At 56.5% G+C, this 24284-nt stretch overlaps 1 protein-coding gene across 1 annotated transcript; it reads left to right on the top strand.

The window, feature by feature from the left end:
* The first annotated feature begins 588 nt into the window (after nt 1–588).
* Nucleotides 589–23032, top strand: GALNT5 (polypeptide N-acetylgalactosaminyltransferase 5). The gene is made up of 10 exons (XM_054168860.1): nt 589–1687; nt 5324–5490; nt 9360–9479; nt 10327–10462; nt 13684–13803; nt 14889–15006; nt 15171–15494; nt 20050–20130; nt 21049–21204; nt 22862–23032. The coding sequence occupies exons 1-10, from the start codon at nt 636–638 to the stop codon at nt 23000–23002; spliced, it is 2415 nt and encodes an 804-aa protein (XP_054024835.1). The 5' UTR covers nt 589–635; the 3' UTR covers nt 23003–23032.
* The last annotated feature ends 1252 nt before the right edge of the window (nt 23033–24284 follow it).

Below are 24284 nucleotides of genomic sequence, written 5' to 3'. Positions count from 1 at the left end.
GGTGCCCAGAGACAGGACAAGGGGCAATGGGCACAAACTGGAAGCCAGGAGGTTCCATTTGAAGAGGAGGAGAAACTTGTTTGGTGTGAGGATGCTGGAGCCCTGGAGCAGGCTGCCCAGAGAGGTTGTGGTAGTCTCCTTGTCTGGAGAGCTTCCAAACCCTCCTGGCCATTGTGCTGCTGGGCAAGCTGCTGTGGGTGCCCCTTGCTTTGGCAGGGAGATTGGACTGGATGATCTCCACAAGTCTCTTCCAAGTCCCAGCACAATGGGATTCGGGGACCCTCGTAACTAGAGCGCTGTTTGCAGCCGCGTTCCCCGCGGGCTGCCCCGGCACTCTGAAGCCGCTCACGATGAATCCCCGCCGGGGCCCGTTTGCCCAGCCCGGTGCCACGCAGACAGCCCCGCAGGGCGCCCCGGACGCCGCTGCCGTGGGCGGGGAGCGCCGGATCAGAGCCCGGGCGGAGGTGCGAGCCCGGGCCGGGGCAGTTTGCCCCGGTGTTGTGTTACAGCGTGGCTCCGGGCGCTGGGTGGGGCGAGGGGAGCCTGGCCCGGCCCGGCCCTGTCCCTCCTCCCCGCTCCCTCCGGGCACGGCGTGGCGGCGGCGGCCGCGGTGCTGTCTGCAGCCCGGCCCGGGGATGAGCGGGCTGCAGCGGCTGTTCCGCGGCAGCGGCCGTGTCCTGGCCTTCGTCTTCGCCGCCTCCGTCGCCTGGCTGCTCCTCGACATGGCCGCGCTCCGCCTCTCCCTCGGCGACGCCGGCGGGAGGCTGCTGCGGGAAGCGGCGGAGCGGGGGTGGGCAGGGCTGGGAGGCAGCCCCCGACCGGACCCCTCCAGCCGGCTGCTCCGGCGCGGGGGCGGAGCGAGCCCGACCCCCCGGGCAGCCCCCGGCCTGCCGAGCCCCCCGCCCGGCATCAGGGGGCAGATCGGGCAGCGCCGCGGGACTCGCCCGGCTCCGCCGTGGGCGGCTCTGGGCCGGAGGCGCGGTGCGGAGCCCGGGGCAGCCCGTGAAGCCCCGTGGAAGTCCCTCGCCCCGGCCCCGCCGGCCCTCGCCCCGGCCCTCGGGGCCACCGAGGCTGCCCGGCGGGCTGGGCACACAGTGGTGGAGGGACGCGGACACAGCACCAGCAGGAGCTGGTATCGAGCTGCGGACGCGGCGGGCACCGCCAGCCCGCCTCCCGCCACATCGGGGCCGGAGGAGACGGAGCCGGGAGAGAGGAAAGCGCCTTCCGAAAGTCGCTTCATCCTCGTCGGCAAAGGCGGGGCACAGCCCGGCGGCTCCGCAGCCCCGCGCCCGGCACCCAGCTCTGCGGGGAACCTCACGAAGAGCCGGGAAGAGCCGCAGCGTGCGGAGGAAAAGGATGCTCATGCCGCCAGTGCCAGCCCCCGGGCTGTGGCACAGGGTGGCTCGACGCTCGGTGCGAGGAAGGGAACGGCTCAGGGGGCTCCTTCCACCAGCAGACACAAGCGGGAGCGGGCGGATGGCACCCCGGGAACGCACCGGGTCCTGGCCATGGACGCAACGCTTGCCCCCAGAGACCCCCGAGCCCCCGGGCAGTTTGGGCGCGCGGTTGCAGTCCCCAGCAGTAAACAAGAAGAAGCCAAAAGCAGGTGGAAAGAAGGGAACTTTAATGTCTACCTCAGCGACATGATCCCCGTGGACCGAGCCATAGCAGACACCAGGCCTGCCGGGTAAGATCCGCGGCTGCCCCTGGGCACATCCCTGCTCCGTGGCTCCCAGGAAAGTTGCTGGGCACACGCAGGGCTGCCGGGCACATGGCGGGCTGCTGGGCACACCAAGGTCTTTGTCCATGGTAGCCAGCAGGTGGCTTTGCTTTCCCAGGTGAGAGCATCTTCTCGCTGAACATGACACTGGGCGAAGTTTGGAAATTGCCTTGCCTCACTGAGCCCAGTGGTGTCCCGTTAAAGCACACAGGGCTCCGGCCTCTGTTCCCTGACACCCTTATCTGGGCTGTTGGGTGCAGCACCAGGCTCTGTTTGGTTCAGCATTCCTTTATCTGGTTGCTGGAGTGCTCCTGCAGTCCAGCCATTTGCTTTGTCACCTGCCCAGAGCTGCACTCACACCTCAAGCAGATGCTGCCCTTCACTTGAGGCAGAGGTATCCCAAGAGTCCCCCACCCACAGAGCTCCCTGGGGCTCTGGAGGTCTCTGCAGGAGCAGAGATCACCAACAGAAGCTTTGGTTTGGAGATCTTGGTCAGTTACAGCTGTCCCCACAAAATGTGGGGGGCATGGCTTGGTGGTGACCTGGCAGTGAGAGGTTAACAGTTGGACTTGATGATCTTAAAGGTCTCTTCCAGTCTAAACCATTCCATGAGTCTGCAAACCTCAGGAATGCACTTCAGCAAAGTGCAATACTTCTCCCTGCCATGGAGAAGAGAAAGGTAAGGTGTGGGCAGCACCTCACAGACCACCATTATGGTAACCCCAGTCATGGAATCATAGAATGAGTAAGGTTGGAAAAGACCTCAAAGATCATCAGGTCCAACCTGTCACCCAACACCTCATGACTACTAGACCGTGGCACCAAGTGCCACGGCCAGTCCCTTTTTTCAGCACCTCCAGGGATGGTGACTCCACCACCTCCCTGGGCAGCACATTCCAATGGCTAACAACTCTCTCTGGGAAGAACTTTCTCCTCACCTCACGCCTAAACTTCCCCTGGTGTAGCTTGAGACTGTGTCCTCTTGTTCTGGTGCTGGTTGCCTGGGAGAAGAGACCAACCCCCACCTGGCTACAACCTCCCTTCAGGGAGTTGTAGACAGCAATGAGGTCTCCCCTGAGCCTCCTCTTCTCCAGGCTAAGCAACCCCAGCTCCCTCAGCCTCTCCTCCCAGGGCTGTGCTCAAGGCCTCTCCCCAGCCTCGCTGCCCTTCTCTGGACATGTTCAAGAGTCTCAGTGTCCTTCTTAAACTGAGGGCCCCAGAACTGGACACAGGACTCGGGGTGCCCCACAGTACAATGCAGAAAGGTTCCCACAATGCAGTCCATGTTCACCTGGAAGCTGAGAGGCTGCAGGACCTGGTGCCATTGAGTGGGAGAAGAGCAGCTGCAGAAGGGATCTTCTCAAGGCTGATCAATATGTCATGGCTGAGGGTCAAGAAGATGAGGGCCAGAGTATTTTCAGTGGTGCCTGGTGACAGGACAAGGGGCAATGGCCACAAACTGGAAGACAGGAGGTTCCATCTGAAGAGGAGGAGAAAGTTGTTTGGTGTGAGGCTGCTGGAGCCCTGGGCAGGCTGCCCAGAGAGGTTGTGGAGTCTCCTTGTCTGGAGAGCTTCCAAAGCCAGCTGGCCACTGTGCTGCTGGGCAAGCTGCTGTGGGTGCCCCTTGCTTTAGCAGAGGGGTTGGACTGGATGATCTCCAGAAGTCTCTTCCAACCCCCAGCATGCTGGGACTCTGTGAGTCCCTGACACATGAAGGAACGACACAGGGAAGGAGGCAGACAACTAAGGCTGCTCTCTGGTGGGCAGAGGGTGCCAGCTGCAGAAGCCACACAGAAAATAACCATGGGCACTCCAAGCCAGCACTGTGTTTGGCTTTTGAGAGCAAAGCCCAGGAGCTGTGGAGCAGAAACACCTCCCAGGAGCACCTGTAAGCCTGGGTGAGCCGTGCAAGCTGCCTGGGAGGAGATATCATCCCTGTCCAGACATCACAGGGAACGCCTTGGCCAAACAGGGGTGTGCCGGGGGATAGGTGCTGCCACGGTGCACATGGGGCCACCAGCAGGTCCTCTGGGGCATGTGCAGGCTCTGCCCTCAGCCTGTTGGCACCGCTGCAGCCACCTCACAGCAGCTTTCTTGGCAGCTGTCAGGAATCCCACAGCACATTGCCTTTTTGTTGGAGGTTCCCAGCCTTCCCCAGTTTAGCCTCTGCTTTGTCTCGTGGTCCTTGCTGGGGTACTGGACTAGACCACTGAAATGTGGCCAGCAAGGAACTTGTCCTGTGGAGGCTCCAGTCTGCTTCTCCCTGTGCAGTGCTTGCTGCTTGCTGAGCTTTGCTGATGCTTGCTGAGGGCCGTGCCTCAGCAGAAAAACCTGCAGGACAAGTCCCACCATGGAGGACAGAGATGCCTAAGCCACTCAGGTGGAAGGCCCTGGCAGCCAGAAGCATGTGGGGATCACTCCCTGCAGAACACAGTTCAGGAGCCCTGGACTCTGCAAGAGTGGTCAGGCATTGGAGCAGGCTGCCCAGGCAGGTGGTGGAGTTACCATCCCTGGAGGTGCTCCAGAAACCTGTGGCCATGGCACTTTGGGACATGGTTTAATGGCCATGGTGGTGTTGGGTTGAAGGTTGGACTGGATGATCTTTGAGGTCTCTTCCAACCCGAACAATTCTGTGATTCTTTGACCCTGTTTCAGCCCAGGATTGTGGCAACAGTAATGAAGGTCCTTGTGTGCCCCTGACTTTTCCACACACTGCCCCTGTAGCTTCTCTGGGAAAGCCAAGTGAACAGGGTTTAGGGAAGAACCCAGTTTTCCTGGCAGGATGGCATGGTACAGTCTGGGTGAGGTGGCATGGGTGGGGAGGGACCCCAGCTGTGCCTGCCAGCTGGAAGAGGCCAACACTGGGCACCCCTGGACCTCAGCCTCAAGTTGCACCATGGGTGCTTTAGGCTGGACACGAGGAAAAATTCCTTCCTCAGCAATGCTGTCAGGGCCTGGCCCAGGCTGCCCAGGGCAGTGGTGAACTCCCCATCCCTGGAGGGGTCTCAAAGCCATAGAGATGTGGTGCTGAGGGCCATGGTTTAGTGGTGACCTGACAGTGCTGGGTGAAGGGTTGGACTTGATCCGAAAGGTCTCTTTCAACCCAAACAATGCCATGAGTTAGGTGCCAAGTAACCCTTCTTGGAGATGTCCATTACCCTCACTTTGAACAGTGAACCAGCTCTTTTCTTCCACTGAGGCCATCCCATGGGCTCCCAAGCCCTGTGGGTGCTGGGAGCATCACAGAACCCTTTCCCTGCAGCACTCCCCAGGGCCAGGGGTGCAGAGCTGGGGCTGGCCTCCCTCTCTGGAGCTTTGGCACTGTTTGCTCATAGAGAAGAGATACTGTCACCTGGGAGTAGGGAGGTGAAGAGGCCCCTGGTAGAGGTCCCTGAGCACATCCTGTCCCATGGGGCTGCCCACAAGAGGGTCCAGGGCTGTGTGGGGCTGCTCCCTCTCCCAACAGAATCCCATGGCAAGGCTTTGCCGCCACGCTTCACGGTTGGCATTCTCAGCCCCGCAGCTTTTCCCAGCAGAGGCTGAGCGTGGAGGTTCTCAGGAGCATGGTGGGCCCTTCCCTGTGAGCCTGTCTTGCTGTTGCAGGTGCTCTGATCAGCAGGTTCACAACGACCTGCCCACCACCACCATCATCATGTGCTTCGTGGATGAAGTGTGGTCCACCCTCCTCCGCTCCGTCCACAGCGTCCTCAGCAGGTCTCCCCCCAGCCTGATTGAAGAAATCATTCTGGTGGACGACTTCAGCACTAAAGGTAGGTGAGGCTGCTTCTGCCTTTATGAAACTCATCTAGCTTGAGGCCAAAATGCAATTTGTTCTCTGTAATTCAATTCTGAGGAGCAGAGAGAGAAACGATCTTTTCTCTTCTGGCTCAGTCGAGGCCTCAACACTAAGCTGTGTGGTGCAGCAGACAGGCTGGAGGGAAGGGAGGCCATCCAGAGGGACCTTGACAGGCTGGAGAGGTCAGCCCATGACAGCCTCATGAGGTTCAGCAAGATCAAGTGTAAGGTCCTGCAGCTGGGTCAGGGCGATCCCAAGCACTGATACAGGCTGGGCAGGGACTGGCTTGAGAGCAGCCCTGAAGGAAAGGACTTGGGGGTGCTGGGGGAGGAGAAGCTCAACAGGAGCCAGCAGTGGGCACTTGCAGCTCGGAAAGCCAACCAGAGCCTGGGCTGCAGCAAGAGAAGCAGAGCCAGCAGGGTGAGGGAGGTGATTCTCCCCCTCTGCTCCACTCTGCTGAGACCCCACCTGGAGTGCTGTGTCCAGTTCTGGAGCCCCTAGCACAGGAAGGATCTGGAGGTGCTGGAAGGTGTCCAGAGAAGGGCCATGAGGATGAGCAGAGGGATGGAGCTGCTCTCCTAGGAGGACAGACTGAGGGAGCTGGGGCTGTTCAGTCTGGACAGGAGAAAGCTCCCAGAAGACCTAATTGTGGCCTTCCAGGATCTGCAGGGGGCTCCAAGAAAGCTGGGGAGGGACTTTTGAGGGTGTCAGGGAGGGATAGGACTGGGGGGAATGGAACCAAGATAGCAATGGGTAGATTCAGCTTGGATATTAGGAAGAAGTTGTTCCCCATGAGGGTGGTGAGAGACTGGCACAGGCTGCCCAGGGAGGTGGTGGAAGCCTTCTCCCTGGGGGCTTTTAAGACCAGGCTGGATGTGGCTCTGGGCAACTTGATCTAGTATGGGGTGTCCCTGCCTGTGGCAGAGGAATTGGAAGTGGATGATCTTGAAGTCCCTTCCAACCCTAAAGATTCTGTGATACCTCTCCAGATGAGCTCTGAGGGGTGGCTGCAATAGACCAACACTCTGCCAGACTTTATCATTCACATCTCTCCCATCCCAGTTCACCCAGTTCAACAGCTGATACTTTTGCAGCTGTGCATCACTAAGTTTACATTCATGTGCTGGAGGCTGGTGGAGGCAGCAGGAGGTCCAGGAGCCCCAGGGACCTCAGCCCTACCCCAACCATTACATCTCCAGGACATCCTGGATCAAGGGCTTGTACCTTCACACAGACACCATCACCCTGCTCCATGCAGTGCCCAGGGGAGTGCCCTGTGTTCTCAGAGCTGGCAGCAGGGGAGGACAGTGTGCACTGTAGAATCAGAGAATGCTTTGGGTTGGGAAGATCTTTAAAGATCATCAAGTCCAGCCCTGACTTTCTGGGTTGCTTGGAGAACAAGAGAGGTGCAGTAAAAGCCACAGTGAGCCAAGTGTTTGCACCTGCAGGGTGGCTTTGCTTCTGCACTCAGGCCTTCCAGATGCTATCAAACATCTGTCTGGTAGTGCTTCAGCTCTGCTGACTTCACCCCTGAACAATCCAGCAATGAGGTCATTTTCCAGCTGCGAGTTCTTCAGGATAAGTGCCGTCTCAGAACAACTTCAGAGCTCCTGCCACACATACAGTGAGCCTACACAGAGTCCCAGCATGGTGGGGCTTGGAAGGGGCCTCTGGAGATCCTCCAGTCCACTGCTAAAGCAGGGGCACCCACAGCAGCTTGCCCAGCAGCACAGTGGCCAGCTGGCTTTGGAAGCTCTCCAGAGGAGGAGACTCCACAACCTCTCTGGGCAGCCTGCTGCAGGGCTCCAGCACCCTCACACCAAACAACTTTCTCCTCCTCTTCAGATGGAACCTCCTGGCTTCCAGTTTGTGCCCATTGCCCCTTGTCCTGTCTCTGGGCACCACTGACAAGAGCTTGTTGTTTCCCCCTCCCCTCCCAGGTCCTTTATCTCTTGCTGAGCACTGAGAAGATGCCCTTTCAGGCTGCCCTTCTCCATGCTCAACTGCCCCAGAGCTCTCAGCCTTTCCTCTTCACAGAGATGCTGCAGGCCCCTCAGCAGCCTCCACTGGACTCTCTGGCAGTGCCATGTCTCTCTTGAACTAGGGAACCAGGACTCCAGCTGTAGCCACATTAGGACAGAGAAGAGGGGGTGGAGAACCTCCTTCGACCTGCTGCTGGCCACACTCTTCTTACTGCTCTCTAGGAGGCCTCCTTGGCCACAAGGGCACATAGCTTGCCCTGGCTGAACTTCCTGAGGTTCCCCCTGCTCAGCCTGTCCAGGTCTCACTGAATGGCAGCACAACCCACTCCTCCCAGTTCTGCATCATCAGACTGGCTGAAGGTCCACTCCCTCCCTTCCTCCAGGTCAACAAAGCAACATGACAGTAGGTGCAGACAAGAGGAGGAAGTCTCAGTTTGCTCATTTGAAGGATGATCATTAAAACCATTGCCCCTCAGAGCATCTCTTCAAGTTATCTTTTTACTTTCTCCCCATGGTTTCCCTCTGTCTCTGCTTGTTAGCAATGAACATCTAAATGGAGGGCTGGAAACCAAACCCTCCTGAGTGCAGGTGAACTCTGGAGAGCTTTGGCTACCAAACCCTCCTGAGTGCAGGTGAACTCTGGAGAGCTTTGGCTACCAAACCCTCCTGAGTGCAGGTGAACTCTGGAGAGCTTTGGCTACCAAACCCTCCTGAGTGCAGGTGAACTCTGGAGAGCTTTGGCTACCAAACCCTCCTGAATGTAGGTGAACTCTGGAGAGCTTTGGCTACCAAACCCTCCTGAGTGTAGGTGAACTCTGGAGAGCTTTGGCTACCAAAGCCTCCTGATTGCAGGTGAACTCTGGAGAGCTTTGGCTACCAAAGCCTCCTGAATGCAGGTGAACTCTGGAGAGCTTTGGCTACCAAACCCTCCTGAGTGTAGGTGAACTCTGGAGAGCTTTGGCTACCAAACCCTCCTGAATGTAGGTGAACTCTGGAGAGCTTTGGCTACCAAACCCTCCTGAGTGTAGGTGAACTCTGGAGAGCTTTGGCTACCAAAGCCTCCTGAGTGTAGGTGAACTCTGGAGAGCTTTGGCTACCAAAGCCTCCTGATTGCAGGTGAACTCTGGAGAGCTTTGGCTACCAAAGCCTCCTGAATGCAGGTGAACTCTGGAGAGCTTTGGCTACCAAACCCTCCTGAGTGTAGGTGAACTCTGGAGAGCTTTGGCTACCAAACCCTCCTGATTGCAGGTGAACTCTGAAGAGCTTTGGCTACCAAAGCCTCCTGATTGCAGGTGAACTCCGGAGAGCTTTGGCTACCAAAGCCTCCTGAATGCAGGTGAACTCTGGAGAGCTTTGGCTACCAAAGCCTCCTGAATGTAGGTGAACTCTGGAGAGCTTTGGCTACCAAACCCTCCTGAGTGTAGGTGAACTCTGGAGAGCTTTGGCTACCAAAGCCTCCTGAGTGCAGGTGAACTCTGAAGAGCTTTGGCTACCAAACCCTCCTGAATGTAGGTGAATTTTGGAGAGTTTTGCTCAGCACTGCTTTCATCTAAGGAGCAGCAGCAACAACAACCTGCAGCAAAGGTGTCCACCAGGATTTCACCTTGAGCCTGTCATAGCTGTTAAGTGGCTGTTGAAAAGCCAGCAGTTGTGTTCTCCTGGAGATGACCAAAGGGCGCCAACGAGGCCACTTGGTGAGGATGGAGGCTTAGTCGCCCAGCATCTGCTGGGTTTGTGCCCAGATGTTTGAAACCCAGACCCAAGGAGCCTGGTGTGTCCTGGAAATGCTTCTAAGGAAAATCTCCCTGCTCCTTTATACCCTAGAAGTATGAACTCAGTCTCACCCTCTCCTCCTCTGCAGAGCACCTCAAGGGGAAGCTGGACCGATACATGTCACGGTTCCCCAAGGTGAAGGTCCTCCACCTCAAGGAGAGGCATGGTCTGATTCGAGCCAGACTGGCAGGAGCAGGGATTGCCAAAGGTAGGATGAAAGCCATTTTACAGCCCTGTCTGGACCCTCCCTACCAAAGCCATCTCCAACACCGAGTTTTGGTCCCCTCCCAATGAACTAAGGGCCATCTTCTGGTATGTGAAGCCTGAGGGCCTGACCACAGAACAAGCTGTGGCCTGATGAGTCTCTTGGCTTTAGTGTCTGGAGAACAAGTCCTGGGAGGAGCACTGAAGGACTTGGGGTTGTTCAGCCTGGAGAAAAAGAGGCTGAGGGGATACCTTCTGGCTCTCTACAGCTCCCTGAAAGGAGATTTGAGCCAGGTGGGGCTTGGTCTCTTCTCCCAAGGACCAAGTGACAGGACAAGAGGAAACAGCCTCAAGTTGCACTAGAAGGGGTTTAGGTTGGATGTGAGGAACAATTTCCTCCCCTTGAAGGTTGTCAAGTCTTGGAAAAGGTTGCCCAGGGCAGTGGTGGAGTCCCCATCCCTGAAGGGGTTTCAAAGCTCTGTAGATGTGATGCTGAGGGGCACGGTTCAGTGATGAGCTGGTGGTGCTGGGTTAGTGGTTGGATGTTTTGATCTTAAAGGCCTCTTCCAACCAAAATGATTCTGTGCTTGTCTGGCTCCTCAGCCCTGTCTAGGAGTGGCTGGGATCTCCAGCCATCCCACCCCCAGCTCCACAACCTGCATGGGCCATGTCAGCACCAAAACCTTTCTGCTGGGAACCATCCCGCTTTCCCCTGTAGGCCACGATGGCCAAGCACGGTCTGGGAGGGGGTTGGGAGCCATGGAAGGTCCCGTGGAGCATCAGCAGCACCCCAAGCTGGCTGGCAGAGGATGGGGGAAGAGGGCTGGCTGCTGCCTCATCTCCTGCCACAGGCAGTGTGTTGACATTCCTGGACTCACACGTGGAGTGCAACGTGGGCTGGCTGGAGCCGCTGCTGGAGAGGGTCCGCCTGAGCCGCACCAAGGTCGCCTGCCCCGTCATCGAGGTCATCAGCGACAAGGACATGAGGTGAAGTTGCCTTTCTGCTTTGGTTTGGATTAAATGAAGGAGGCAGGGATTATAAAAACCAGAGGTATCTTTATTTTCCCCCAAAAAATGATGTACAGAACTGATTGGATTCACAGATTCTATCCAGTGGGTTGAAATCCTTCCTTCCCCCCCTGCCCAACGTTAACTTCGACCAGACCAGCTCAGGTGGAAGCAAGTGACAGCTGTATTGACAGGCAAAACTACAGTGCAATGTAATGAATATGTACAAAATGCACAGTATTTACAGGTATTTGCATTTACTGGACAGCACAAGGACCCCCATTGGCTAAAGACCAGGGGAAGCTACTAGCTTCTCCCCTCTCTGCCCCCCCTTTACCCTCCAGTACAAAAGTGAGGAGGGGCAGAAGCAGAGAAGTTCATACCAAAACAATGCAGCCAAGGTCAAGCAGAAGGAAGTGAGTGTCTCTCCAGAGCAATGCAGCAAGAAGAGAAGAATTGTTTTAAAGATAGAATAAACCAGGTTGGAAGAGACCTCAAAGATCATCAAGTCCAACCTATCATCCAACACCATCTCATCAACTAAACCATGGCACCAAGCACTCCATCAAGTCTCCTCCTAAACACCTCCAGGGATGGTGACTCCACCACCTCCCTGGGCAGCACATTCCAATGGGCAATCACTCTCTCTATTTTTGCTACAGCCACTCTTAAGTTCTAATCAATCCCATTGGAGAGAGAAGGAAGAGTCTTTGTTTTCCTTTTGCCACCCAGTAGTGATTCACTTACATTTTAATACTTTTCTGCTCAAGACCTGTGGAACATTTTAAAGGCATAGCCTGAAACTGCCACTGATGTTTATGGGCATCTGTAGCACAATTTAGAGACTTCAGAAAATGGAAAGGCCTAAGCCACAAAATGGCTTTACCCCACTTACAGAAATCAGAGGCAAGGCAGGGCCTTAGGCAGAGCCAACGAGTTGGATTTTACTCATGAGGATGGAGCAGGAATTTGGAGGTCATAGAATTGTTAGCGTTGGAAGGGACCTCAAGGATCAGCCAGTTCCAACCCCCCTGCCATGGCCAGGAACACCTCACACTAGATCATGTTGCTCACAGCCACATCCAGCCTGGCCTTCAAAACCTCCAGGCATGAGGCTTCCACCACCTCCCTGGGCAACCTGTGCCAGGCTCTCACCACCCTCATGGGGAACAACTTCTTCCTAACATCCAATCTCAATCTACCCATTTCTAGTTTGGTTCCATTCCCCCCAGTCCTATCACTCTGACACCCTAAAAAGCTCCTCCCCAGCTGTGGTGAGCTAAAATTTCCCCCCCCACCATTAACTTTGCCAGTCCAGCTCAGTCGGAAGCTGGGTGGAACTACCATCAGCTTTCTTCTAGATCCCTTAAGATACTGGAAGGAGATAGTCCCTAGGGTCTCTCTTCAGTGGCAGGCTCCAGAACTACAAGTTCATCATCCAATGTGTGGATAACAGCACAAATCCAAAGGAAAAGGGACACCCACCAAAATCCAAGTGTCCTGAGACACAGCTGCCACGAGGCAAGACTCGTGCAGCAGCACTGTCTGCGCAGCGCAAGGGAAGCCGCGTTGCCAGCCTGTCCCAGCCAGCAGGCACAGTGTTATGGCAGGCAGGGTCACTCCAGCAGCAGGCAGGCAGCAGGATCTCAGGGCAGGCAGGTCTGGGGAGAAGCCAGGTCCCAGTGGTGATCTCTCCAATTTCATCACGAATCCAGAGCGAGTCCCAAATGAGAGCCAAGATGAGAGCCCAGACTGCTTTCTGGTCACTCTCTCTAAGAGTGGTTACAGCAACCTCATGCAGGGCTACAGGCTGGGGACAGAGTGGTTGCAGAGCAGCCAGGCAGAAAGGGACCTGGGGGTACTGGTTGAGAGTAGGCTGAACATGAGCCAGCAGTGTGCCCAGGTGGCCAAGAAGGCCAATGGCATCCTGGCCTGCATCAGGAACAGTGTGGCCAGCAGGAGCAGGGAGGTCCTTGTGCCCTGTACTCAGCACTGGTTAGGCCACACCTGGAGTCCTGTGTCCAGTTCTGGGCTTCTCAGTTTAAGAAAGATGTGGAGATGCTGGAAGGTGTCCAGAGAAAGGCAACAAAGCTGGGGAGGGGTTCAGAGCACAGCTCTGTGAGGAGAGGCTGAGGGAGCTGGGGTTGCTTAGCCTGGAGAAGAGGAGGCTCAGGGGAGACCTTCTTGCTCTCTGCAACTCCCTGAAGGGAGGCTGTAGCCAGGCGGGGGTTGGTCTCTTCTCCCAGGCAACCTGTGACAGAAGAAGAGGACACAGTCTCAAGCTGCACCAGGGGAGGTTTAGGCTGGATGTTAGAAAGAAATCCTTCCCAGCAAGGGAGATTGGCCATTGGAATGTGCTGCCCAGGGAGATGGTGGAGTCACCATCACTGGAGGTGTTTAGGAAGAGACTGGCTGAGGCACTTGGTGCCATGGTTTAGTTGATTAGATGCTGTTGGATGATAGGTTGGACTCAATGATCTCCAAGGTCTTTTCATACCTGGTTAATTCTGTATTCAATTGCCCTAGACAATTTGTACAGTGCCAATATAGACTGGGCTTGAAGAGTAGAATAGAATTAACCATGTTGGAAAAGACCTTTGAGATCATTGAGTCCAACCTATCACCCAGCACCATCTCATCAACTAAATCATGGCACCAAGCACCCCATCCAGTCTCTAAGAAGAGCCCAGCCAATCACAGTTCCAAACTCCAGTGCAGGCTTCCCCCCATGAGCAAATACCTGTGAGGGGCTTCAGCTCCTGGTGGGAAGAATGAAGCCTTTCTACCTGTCCCCCCAGCAGGAGGGGAAGGCAGCTTCATGCCTTTGTTTTCCCCATCAAACCTCCATTGATGGAGGTGCTGGAAGGGGGGTTTGGAGCACCCCCCAGGAAACCTCAAACCCATGCCAGTGACTTGAGCACAACCTCTTACTAGGACCACCAACAGCTCCACTGTTGGTGAGGGCACAGGTCCAGGCCTCCTGACTGTAGAGCAGAAACCAACATGAGCAGGGGACACAGCCCCTTCATTTCCCACATTTTCCATGACCTTTAGTACATGAGGAGGATTCCTGACAAATAAAAAAACCTGTTAAAGCCCTGATTTAACGATGCACAGATCTTCATCTCCACTCATTAAGGGTGGCATTTCAATCAGCAGTGTGACTGGGAATTAGTCATCTCCCTCTTTTCCCCATTTAGTTACATGACCGTGGACAACTTCCAGCGTGGGATTTTCACTTGGCCAATGAATTTTGGATGGAGTCAAATTCCACAAGAGGTCATTGAGAAGAACAAAATCAAGGAAACTGATGTCATCAGGTAAAGAGGAAAACAAAAAAGCTGAGATGAGAGCTCTGTGAGTCAAACTCTTAATTAGGAGCAAAGGTTCCAGCCCAGAGTCATAGATTCGTCCAGTGGGTTGGATTGGAAGGGACTTTAAGGATCATCTAGCTCCAAACCCCTGCCATGGGCAGGAGCACCTCCCTCTAAGCCCAGGTTGCTCAAGGCCTCATCCAAGCTGGCCTTGAACACTTCCAGGGAGGGGCCATCCACAACCTCCCTGGGCAACCTGTTCCAGTGTCTCACCACCCTCGCTGGAAAGAATTCTTCCTAATCTCCAGTCTCAATCTCCTCTCCTCAAGCAGTGGTCACTGTGGGCAGTCACACCCCCAGAGCTGCAAGCCTTTCTCACTCCTTAGCAGTGTCACCAGGGCTGCAGGGATGTCCTATTGCATGTTTCCCTTCCATGCCCCATTACAGTTTTCAGGCAAGACCACGCAGATGGCAACTCTAACACTGCACCTGTCACCCTACAGCAGAGGGACAAACTGAGTGGCCCTTGCTATCTCTAAGTGCAGGTTCAGGCAGCATCTCTGAGCACTTAGTAGCCCACAGCTTCTCAGTGATTCCCTCCTCAAAGCAAGGAAAAGGGACAGCTGCTTTTCAACCAGCTGACAGCCACGTGGAGCCACGAGAATGCTCAGGGTACTGGCAGCCCTGCCATGTGAAGAAAGGCTGAGACACCTGGGTCTGTTCAGCCTGGAGAAGAGAAGGCTCTGGGAGACCTTATTACTACAGACCAGTACATAAAGGGTGGCCACCAGGAGGCTGGGGACTCTCTCTTCACAAGGAGTCCCCCAGAAAAGATAAGGAGTCATAGGTACAAGTTACTGCTGGGGAGATTCCAGTGGGGCTCCAGAAGAAAATGCTTCCCCATGAGAGCATTTGGACGTGGGAATCATCTCCCAAGGGAAGCAGTGGATTCCCCTACATTGGTCAGTTCTAAGCCTCAGCTTGGCAGGCTGCTGGGCCATCTCATTGCAACTAGACTATCACCTAGAAAGGTTGAACCAGATGATCCTTGGCATCCCTTCCAACCTGGCATTCTGTGCTGCTGTCCCCAGGTGCCCAGTCATGGCAGGTGGCCTCTTTTCCATCGACAGGAAGTACTTTTTTGAGCTGGGAACATATGACCCAGGACTGGATGTTTGGGGAGGTGAAAACATGGAGCTTTCCTTCAAGGTAGGTCACTCTTGGAAGCCTCTCCTGGGGTGGTGGTGCACACCACAGCAGCCCTGCGCTGGAGAATCCATCCTTGGCGCCTGAGCTACTTCTCTTCTGGCTTTGCACAAAGGCAGCAGCCAACCTTTGCCTGTGTTTCTATCAAAGCAACCTCTGTTTCTCAGGTCTGGATGTGTGGAGGAGAGATAGAGATTGTCCCCTGCTCCAGAGTTGGGCACATCTTCAGGAACGACAACCCTTACTCCTTCCCCAAAGATCGGGTGAGGACGGTGGAGAGGAACCTGGCCCGCGTGGCGGAGGTCTGGCTGGATGAGTACAAGGAGCTCTTCTATGGCCATGCTTACCACTTGGTCCTGAAAAACCTGGATGTTGGTAACCTGACTCAGCAGATCCAACTACGAAAGAAGCTCCAGTGCAAAAGTTTCAGGTGGTACCTGGAGAATGTCTACCCGGACCTGGATGCTCCCCTGGTTAAAGCCAGTGGGCTGGTAGGTACCCCAATTCCTTCCTGTCCTTCAGCAGTTACCATTTGTCATCATTTAAACATGTCCAGCCCTGAAAGGAGGTTGGAGTCAGGTGGAACTTGGTCTTTTCTCCCAAGAAACAAGTGGCAGGATGAGAAGAAATGGCTTCAAGTTGCCCCAAGGGAGGTTTAGAATCACAGAACTGTTGATGATCTCAGAGGTCTCCTCCAACCTCAAGTCCAGCCACTGGCCTGGAGCTCACAATCCCACCACTACTGCTAAGCCAAGGTCTGCTTGGACAGGAGGAACAATTTCTTGCCCAAAAGGGTTAGCAAAGCCTGGAACAGGCTGCCCAGGGCAGTGGTGGAGTCCACATCCCTGAAAGGGTTTCAAAGCTGTGTAGATGTGGTACCGAGGGACCTGGCAGTGCTGAGTTACTAGTTGGGACTCAATGATCAAGCCCTATGGGGAGAGGCTGAGGGAGCTTGGGTTGCTTAGCCTGGAGCAGAGGAAGGCCAGGGGAGACCTTCTTGCTGTCTACAAGTACCTGAAGGGAGGCTGTAGCCAGGTGGGGGTTGGTCTCTTCTCCCAGGCAACCTGTGACAGAACAAGAGGACAGAGTCTCAAGCTGTGCCAGGGGAGGTTTGGGCTGGATGTTAGGAAGAAATCCTTCACAGCAAGGGAGATTGGCCAATGGGATGTGCTGCCCGGGGAGGTGGTGGAGTCACCATCACTGGAGGTGTTTAGAAAGAGACTGGCTGAGGCACTTGGTGCCATGGTTTAGTTGATTAGGTGGTGTTGGATGATGGGTTGGACTTGATCTTGAAGGTCTCTTACAACCTGGTTTATTCTATTCTATCTTTAAAGTCTCTCCCTGGCAAGTTAGGGACTGGGAAGCATGGCAAAGTACTGTCTCTGGGTTGTGACCCTGTTACTTGATCCGACTCCCTGCTGTGTCCATCAAGAAATTGGCCACAGTCCCAAGAGCCAATTTCCCCTTAAGGAGCCAGAGTGGTGTTTAACCACCAGCTGAGCTGCCCACACAGCAGCCCTGGCCAGAAGATACTCCTCCAAAGGGCAGAGTTCAGCACCATCCCTACCTACCCAGCCTTCCTCCTGCCATGGCCAAGAGGAAGAGCCCCTTCTGAGGGGGAGCTTGGGGGTCCTGGGCAGCGCAGCAGGGTTTGTACTGGTGCCATGCTGCCAGCAGAGCGCAGCAGAACCCTGCTCTTCGCAGCTCTCTGCTGCCTGCAGCAGTCACAGTACCACAGTGCATTAGAGGTTGGAAGGGACCTCAAGAGATCATCGAGCCCAGCCCCCCTACCAAAGCAGGATCACTCAGGGTAGTCTGCACAGGAATGCATCCAGGTGGGTTTGAAACTCTCCAGAGAAGGAGGCTTCACAACCTCCCTGGGCAGCCTGTTCCAGGGCTCTGTCACCCTCACTGTAAAGAAGTTTCTCCTCATGCTGAGGTGAAATTTCCTGTGTTCAAGCTTGACCCTGTTGTTTTATTACTGCACACCACTGAAAAGAGCTTGGCCCCCTCCACTTGACACCCACCCCTCAGGTACACATTGGTCAGATCCCCTCTGTCTTCTCTTCTCAAGACTAAACAGCCCCAGGGCTCTCAGTCTCTCTTCACAGGGGAGATGCTCAAGCCCCCTAATCATCCTCATGGCTCTCTGCTGGATTCTCTCCAGCAGGTCTCTGCCTCTCTTGACCTGGGGAGCCCAAAACTGGACACAATATTCCAGGTGTGGTCGCAGAGCAGAGGGGGAGAAGGACCTCCCTAGCCCTGCTGGCCACACTTTTCTTGCTGCACTCCAGGATCCCATTGGCTCTCTTGGCCACCAGGGCACATTGCTGTCCCATGGAGAGCTTGCTGTCCACTAGGACTCCAAGGTCTTTCTCCATGGAGCTGCTTTTCAGCAGGGCAGCCCCTAACCTGCCCTGGTGCCTGCTGTTCTTCCTCCCCACATGCACGACCCTACACCAGTCCTTATTGAACTCCATGAGGTTTAAGTTGTGTGGAGATGGCTTCCTAATGGAAAGCTTTGCCTCCCTTACAAACAAACACACAAAAAAAGGAGGTACAGGGCAAGACAAAGGGCAACTTGATCATTTGAAAGCTCACATCATAGTTTAATATTGGTAAGACAGCTTGTCTTTGAGTTATGAATTTACTTCAGTGTCTCCACTACCTACCCTTCAGGTAAAGACTAACTCTTGCTGAGCAGCAGGTATTGAGGCAGCCAAGCCCCTTCCACAAATCCAGGGGGATTGGAAATGGTTCTTATGCCAATCATTCACATTCATTCCTGGATTTCCTGGAGTCATTTCATTTCTGAGGTCGATGTACAGAAGGCCTTATTTTCAACAGAAGGGAGCTTCAAATCCAGAATCCCTCACAGCTACCATATTATGCTTTGATTTCTAGGTACAGTAAAAAAAGAGACCCCAAAAAATACACCCATAGAGATGTGGCTTGACCTAGTGGAAGGTGTCCCTGCCCATGGCAAGAGGGATAAAACTAGATCCTAGGCTCATAGAACCACCAGAGTTGGAAGGGGCCTCTACAGGTCCTCTGGTTTAACAGACACCCCCCCACACCCCCCAGCCCTCACCTTCCCCAAGCGGCTCCTGCTCCCCTCCCCACCGGCCCTCACCTTCCCCAAGCGGCTCCTGCTCCCCTCCCCACCGGCCCTCACCTTCCCCAAGCGGCTCCTGCTCCCCTCCCCACTGGCCCTCACCTTCCCCAAGCGGCTCCTGCTCCCCTCCCCTCCCCCCCCAGCCCTCACCTTCCCCAAGCGGCTTCTGCTCCCCTCCCCTCCCCCCCAGCCCTCACCTTCCCCAAGCGGCTCCTGCTCCCCTCCCCACCAGCCCTCACCTTCCCCAAGCGGCTCCTGCTCCCCTCCCCACCGGCCCTCACCTTCCCCAAGGGGCTTCTGCTCCCCTCCCCCCCAGCCCTCACCTTCCCCAAGGGGCTTCTGCTCCCCTCCCCTCCCCCCAGCCCTCACCTTCCCCAAGCGGCTCCTGCTCCCCTCCCCTCCCCCCCAGCCCTCACCTTCCCCAAGCGGCTCCTGCTCCCCTCCCCTCCCCCCCAGCCCTCACCTTCCCCAGGCAGCTCCTGCTCCCCTCCCCACTGGCCCTCACCTTCCCCAAGCGGCTCCTGCTCCCCTCCCCACCAGCCCTCACCTTCCCCAAGCGGCTCCTGCTCCCCTCCCCTCCGGCCCTCACCTTCCCCAAGCGGCTCCTGCTCCCCTCCCCTCCGGCCCTCACCTTCCCCAAGCGGCTCCTGCTCCCCTCCCCTCCGGCCCTCACCTTCCCCAAGCGGCTCCTGCTCCCCTCCCCACTGGCCCTCACCTTCCCCAAGCGGCTCCTGCTCCCCTCCCCACTGGCCCTCACCTTCCCCAAGCAGCTCCTGCTCCCCTCCCCTCCCCCCCAGCCCTCACCTTCCCCAGGCGGCTCCTGCCCTGCTCTCCCCTCCCCACCAGCCCTCATCTTCCCCAAGCAGCTCCTGCTCCCCTCCCCTCCGGCCCTCACCTTCCCCAAGCAGCTCCTGCTCCCCTCCCCTCCCCCCCCAGCCCTCACCTTCCCCAAGCGGCTCCTGCTCCCCTCCCCTCCCCCCAGCCCTCACCTTCCCCAAGCAGCTCCTGCTCTGCTCTCCCCTCCCCACCAGCCCTCACCTTCCCCAGGCAGCTCCTGCTCCCCTCCCCTGCCCACCAGCCCTCACCTTCCCCGGGCAGCTCCTGCTCCGCTCCCCTCCCCTCCCCACCAGCCCTCACCTTCCCCAGGCGGCTTCTACTCCCTCTACACCACCCTTCCCCCTGCTTAAACAGCTCCTGCTCCCCCACCAGCATTTCTGCACCCATCCCAGAGCCAGGGGCAAGACCCTCAACCAGCCAAGACAGCACCCAGAGAAGCTCAGCCCCAGCCAGCACCCGTGGATGAGATTGGAGCAGCAATCAATGTTGGCCCTAACAACCGGGGGGCCACCAGGCCCCCCGGCCTTTGTTGTCACCACCACCATCACCCAGTGTGCTCCATGGGCACTCACCAGTGACGAGAGGAGGATCCTCAGCCCAGATGGGCTCAGCTTAGGGCTGCTGCCCTTCCTGGGGCAGATTAAATAGGGGAGTGGGTGGGGAGGGCAAAGTGGCCACACCTGGGGTAGGAGGAGCCCTGCCCTTGCCGCAGCCCTGCCCTTGCCGCAGCCCCGCAGGAGTCCTGTCTTTCCTTCAGCACCTCGGGAGGAGTCAGGGGCAGAAAACACCTTAAAGTCCATTTGGGCTTCCATTCTGCCTCCCCAAGCCCCTTGCTGGCTGGGTAGCTGAGCACCATAACCAGGTCTGGCTTCAGTTCTCCACCTTCCCTCCAGCTCCATGCTGGGGAACACGGTGCTCTCTGGTTCCTGCTTGCACAGCTGCTCCACAGGTGTTTCTGTGTCACTTCACCAACACCTACCAGTGAGTTAAAGAAGTGGGCAGTGGTAGCCAGTGTGCTGTGAGTCCAGCAGTGCAGCAGCCTGCCCCTGCTGGGGGCCTGATGCCTAAACCTGCACGTTGGTGCTGTTTTCCAGCTGCGGAACGTAGGCATGGCGAAGTGCATCACCGTGGAAAACACCAGACTGGCTTTGGAAGTGTGTGATGTGAACAACAAGGTAAGGACACCCCCTTGCTGGTGTGGAGCTCCTGCACCTCCCCATGCTCACCCAGCACCCCCCAGGAGCCAATCCACGCCATCCCAGCCAGGGGACGTGGCCCGAGGGGTGCCCAGGAGCAGCAAGGAGCCCGAACTGCCTCTGCCTGCAAAGCCTGAGGCCAAGCAACCACCCAGGTCCGGCAGCTGGGCTGGAACTGGGCAAGTTTGATCAAGCCATTGGGCTGCATGAGGAGAAACCTTTAAGCCCAGATCTGGGGTTGTTGTGGTGCTACTGCAGGACACGTGCTCTGCAGCCAGGTGGGCAGCAGCTGCTGGGGACAACCTTCCCTTGCCTTGCCAGCAGTGTGTTGTGGGCAGAGCCCTGTCGATTGCTCCTGATGGAGTTAAGCAATGTGCAGACTGGAGCCCAGCTGTGTGTGAGGGTTCATCCATTTACTCCCCAGGGAGATGGCAGGGCAAGAGGAGCACCCAGCAGCTGGATTTGAGGGCTGTGCTGTGGTGAGGGTCGTTCCCAGAGCCCAAACCAGAGCTGTTCTGAGCTTCTGAGCTCTGCAGATCCATAGGGAAGATTTTAGGAGGAAATTCTTTTCAGTGGGGGTGGTGAGCCATGGGAACAGGTTGCCCTGTGGATGCTCCCTTCCTGGAGGTGGTCAAGGCCTTTGATGAGCCCTTGCACAGCCTGCTCCAGTGGAAGGTGTCCCTGCCCATGGCAGGGATTTGGAACTAGATGTTCTTGAAGGTCCCTTCCAACCCAAACCATTCTGTGGTCTTCCCAGGGATCACAGCTTCCCTCAGTGCTGGGGGAGGGCAGGAGGATGGTGAGGGGAGCCTGTGCCCAGGAGCTTCAGCCAGCTGCTTGCCAGCCCTGCCAGCAGAGGGTGAGCGAGCTGACAGCTGCCCTGGTCTCTCCCCACAGCACCAGCAGTTCAACTACACCTGGCTGAGGAGGATCCAGCACGGGGAGCTCTGCATCACGCTGAGCGGTGCCGCCGTGGCGCTGCGTCCCTGCCGCGCCAGCAGCCCCAGCATGGCCTGGCTGCACAGGGCACTGGTGGCCCTCCAGACACGGCTGGTGAGTGAGGAGCCATCAAGGGCTGCCACAGCCCCTCAGCCCTGCTTTGGGCTGCTGTGCCAGTGTGCCAAGTGATGGGCAGCTGCAGCTCACTGCAAGGCGTCCTGCTAGCACCAGCAATGGTGTGGCCAGCAGGAGCAGGGCAGGGATTGTCCCCCTGGACTGGGCACTGGTGAGGCCACACCTCCAATCTTGGGTTCAGTTGTGGGACCCCCACTCCAAGAAGGACATTGGGAGGCTGGAGCAGGTCCAGAGAAGGGCAACAAAGCTGGGGAAGGGCCTGGAGAACAGGGCTGAGGAGCAACTGAGGGAGCTGGGATTGTCTAGCCTGAAGAAGAGGAGGCTGAGGGGAGACCTCATTGCTGTCTACAGCTCCCTGAAGGGAGGTTGGAGCCAGGTGGGGCTTGGTCTCTCCTGCCTACTAACAAGTGACAGGACAAGAGGAAATGGCCTGAAGCTGCACCAAGGGAGGTTTAGATTGGACATGAGCAGCTATTTCTTCCCCATGAGGGTTGTCAAAGCCTGGCCCAGGCTGTTCAGGTCAGTGGTGGAGTCCCCATCCCTGGAGGGGCTTCAGAGCTGTGTAGATGTGATGCTGAGGGCCATGGTTTAGTGGTGAGCAGGCAGTTCTGGGTTAATGGTTGGACTGAATGATCTTGAAGATCTCTTCCAACCTAAATGGTTCTGGACTTCTTTGATGCTCACACTCCAGCACCACGTGCCTGAGGACTGGGGACATGCTGGTCCTTCTGAGGTGGTTGTTCTGACAGGGCTCTGCAGTCACAGTGTGTCCTGGTTTTACACAGAACCCATCAATAGCACTTACTGGAGATGACTGCTATTGATTTGCACTCAGCTCCCTGGGGCTTGCAGAATGAAGCAGCTCTGCAGAGCCACAGGATGGGCACCAGAACACATTGCCCAGGGAGGCTGTGGATGCCCCCTCCCTGGAGTTGTTCAAGGACAGGTTGGATGAGGCCTTGAGCAACCAACTCCAATTAAGAGGTGCCTGTGCCCATGGTAGGAGAGTTGGAAGAAATGAGGTTGAGGGAGGTGATTCTCCCCTGCTACTCTGCCCTGCTGAGACCCCACCTGGAGCACTGTGTCCAGTTCTGGAGCCCCTAGCACAGGAAGGATTGGAGGTGCTGGAAGGTGTCCAGAGAAGGGCCATGAGGATGAGCAGAGGGCTGGAGCTGCTCTGCTCTGAGGACAGACTGAAGGGGTTGGGGCTGTTCAGTCTGAAGAAGAGAAGGCTCCAAGGAGACCTCATTGTGGCCTTCCAGGATCTGAAGGGAGCTCCAGGAAAGCTGGGGAGGGACTTCTGAGGGTGTCAGGAAGGGATAGGACTGGGGGGGAATGGAACCAAACTAGAAATGGGTAGATTGAGATTGGATGTTAGGAAGAAGTTGTTCCCCATGAGGGTAGTGAGAGCCTGGCACAGGTTGCCCAGGGAGGTGGTGGAAGCCTCCTGCCTGGAGGTGTTTGCAGCCAGGCTGGATGTGGCTGTGAGCAACCTGCTGTAGTGTGAGGTGTCCCTGGCCATGGCAGGGGGGTTGGAACTGCCTGATCCTTGAGGTCCCTTCCAAGCCTGAGAGTTCTATGATCCTGTGCCTAAGGTCCCTTCCCAGCTAAGCCACTCTGTGATTCTGCCCTGCAGAGAGACCACCTCGTCTCAGAGCGCCTCCGGAAGTCAGCGTGCTTGGAAGTGGGTCCCTCTCACAAAGCCCTGAGGGTGGGTGCCTGTGACTCCACAAACCCTCAGCAGAAGTGGCAGTTTGGCAGCTACCATGCAGACTGATGGAGCAGCCCTGAGCCAGAGATCCCTCCCACCCTGGCCCCGGTTCCAGGTGTGACTCCAGCCAGGACACCAGCAAACTGGAAGGTCGTTTCCAGATGGACCGACCTCTGATGAGGAAGGCCTGAGAGAACTGGAGCCTTTCAGCCTGGAGAAGAGCAGCCTGAGGGGGCAATCTCATCAATGCTGAGCAATACTTCAAGGTTGGGGGGCAGGAGGATGGGACCAGGCTTTTTCCAGCGGTGCCCAGTGACAGGACAAGGGCTGATGGGCACAGACTTGAACATAAGAAGTTCCATCTAAATGTGAGGAGGAACTTCTTGAATTTCAGTGTGCTGGAGCCCTGGAGCAGGCTGCCCAGAGAGGCTGTGGGGTCTCCCATCTCTGGAGAGCTTTCCAGCCTGCCTGGATGAGTGCCTGTGTGACCTTCTTTAGGTGGCCCTGCATTGGCAGGGGGGTTGAACTCTGTGATCTCCCTCCAGAGGAGGTCCTTCCTGACCCCTACCATTCTGTGATCTCTTGTAGATGGTAACTGAAATCAATCAGTCAGTCATTTCAGCCAGCACATAGTGGGGTCAGAAGCCCAGGAGCAGCACACCTGGTGCAGCAGTGTCTGCAGCAGACACACATTGATGTTTTCCCTCCTTGTGGGACACTTTGGCAAAAACCCAACACAGTTTTCTACTAATAAATGGGAATATTTTTCTGAAGCTCTACCCCCCCCATGCTGTGAGCAAGCCTTCTTTTGTTCCCACCAGACCACAGAAGCCACAGAACCATCCTCCAGGGCTCTCTCAGGCTGTGAAGAGCAAACTGGGCTGCTTCTCCTTGCACAGGAGCTACAGAAGCACCTCCAGGGCTCTCTCAGTCTGAGAAGAGCAAACTGGGCTGCTTCTCCTTGCACAGGAGCTACAGAAGCACCTCCAGGGCTCTCTCAGTCTGTGAAGAGCAAACTGGGCTGCCTCTCCTTGCACAGGAGCTACAGAAGCACCTCCAGGGCTCTCTCACCCTGTGAAGAGCAAACTGGGCTGCTTCTCCTTGCACAGGAGCTACAGAAGCACCTCCAGGGCTCTCTCAGGCTGTGAAGAGCAAACTGGGCTGCTTCTCCTTGCACAGGAGCTACAGAAGCACCTCCAGGGCTCTCTCACCCTGTGAAGAGCAAACTGGGCTGCTTCTCCTTGCACAGGAGCTACAGAAGCACCTCCAGGGCTCTCTCAGGCTGTGAAGAGCAAACTGGGCTGCCTCTCCTTGCACAGGAGCTACAGAAGCACCTCCAGGGCTCTCT

Source organism: Dryobates pubescens, chromosome 2, assembly GCF_014839835.1.
Source record: "Dryobates pubescens isolate bDryPub1 chromosome 2, bDryPub1.pri, whole genome shotgun sequence".
Classification (NCBI taxonomy): Eukaryota; Metazoa; Chordata; class Aves; order Piciformes; family Picidae; genus Dryobates; species Dryobates pubescens.
The sequence above is the reverse complement of the archived record's forward strand: the minus strand, read 5'-3'. Positions and strand labels throughout refer to the sequence as shown.

Coding starts and splice junctions, on each gene's coding strand:
- GALNT5 (XM_054168860.1), top strand. CDS start 636: ATGAGCGGGCTGCAGCGGCTGTTCCGCGGCAGCGGCCGTGTCCTGGCC. Junction 1,688..5,323: donor GCAGACACCAGGCCTGCCGG/GTAAGATCCGCG, acceptor TTGCTGTTGCAG/GTGCTCTGATCAGCAGGTTC. Junction 20,131..21,048: donor TGTGTGATGTGAACAACAAG/GTAAGGACACCC, acceptor CTCTCCCCACAG/CACCAGCAGTTCAACTACAC.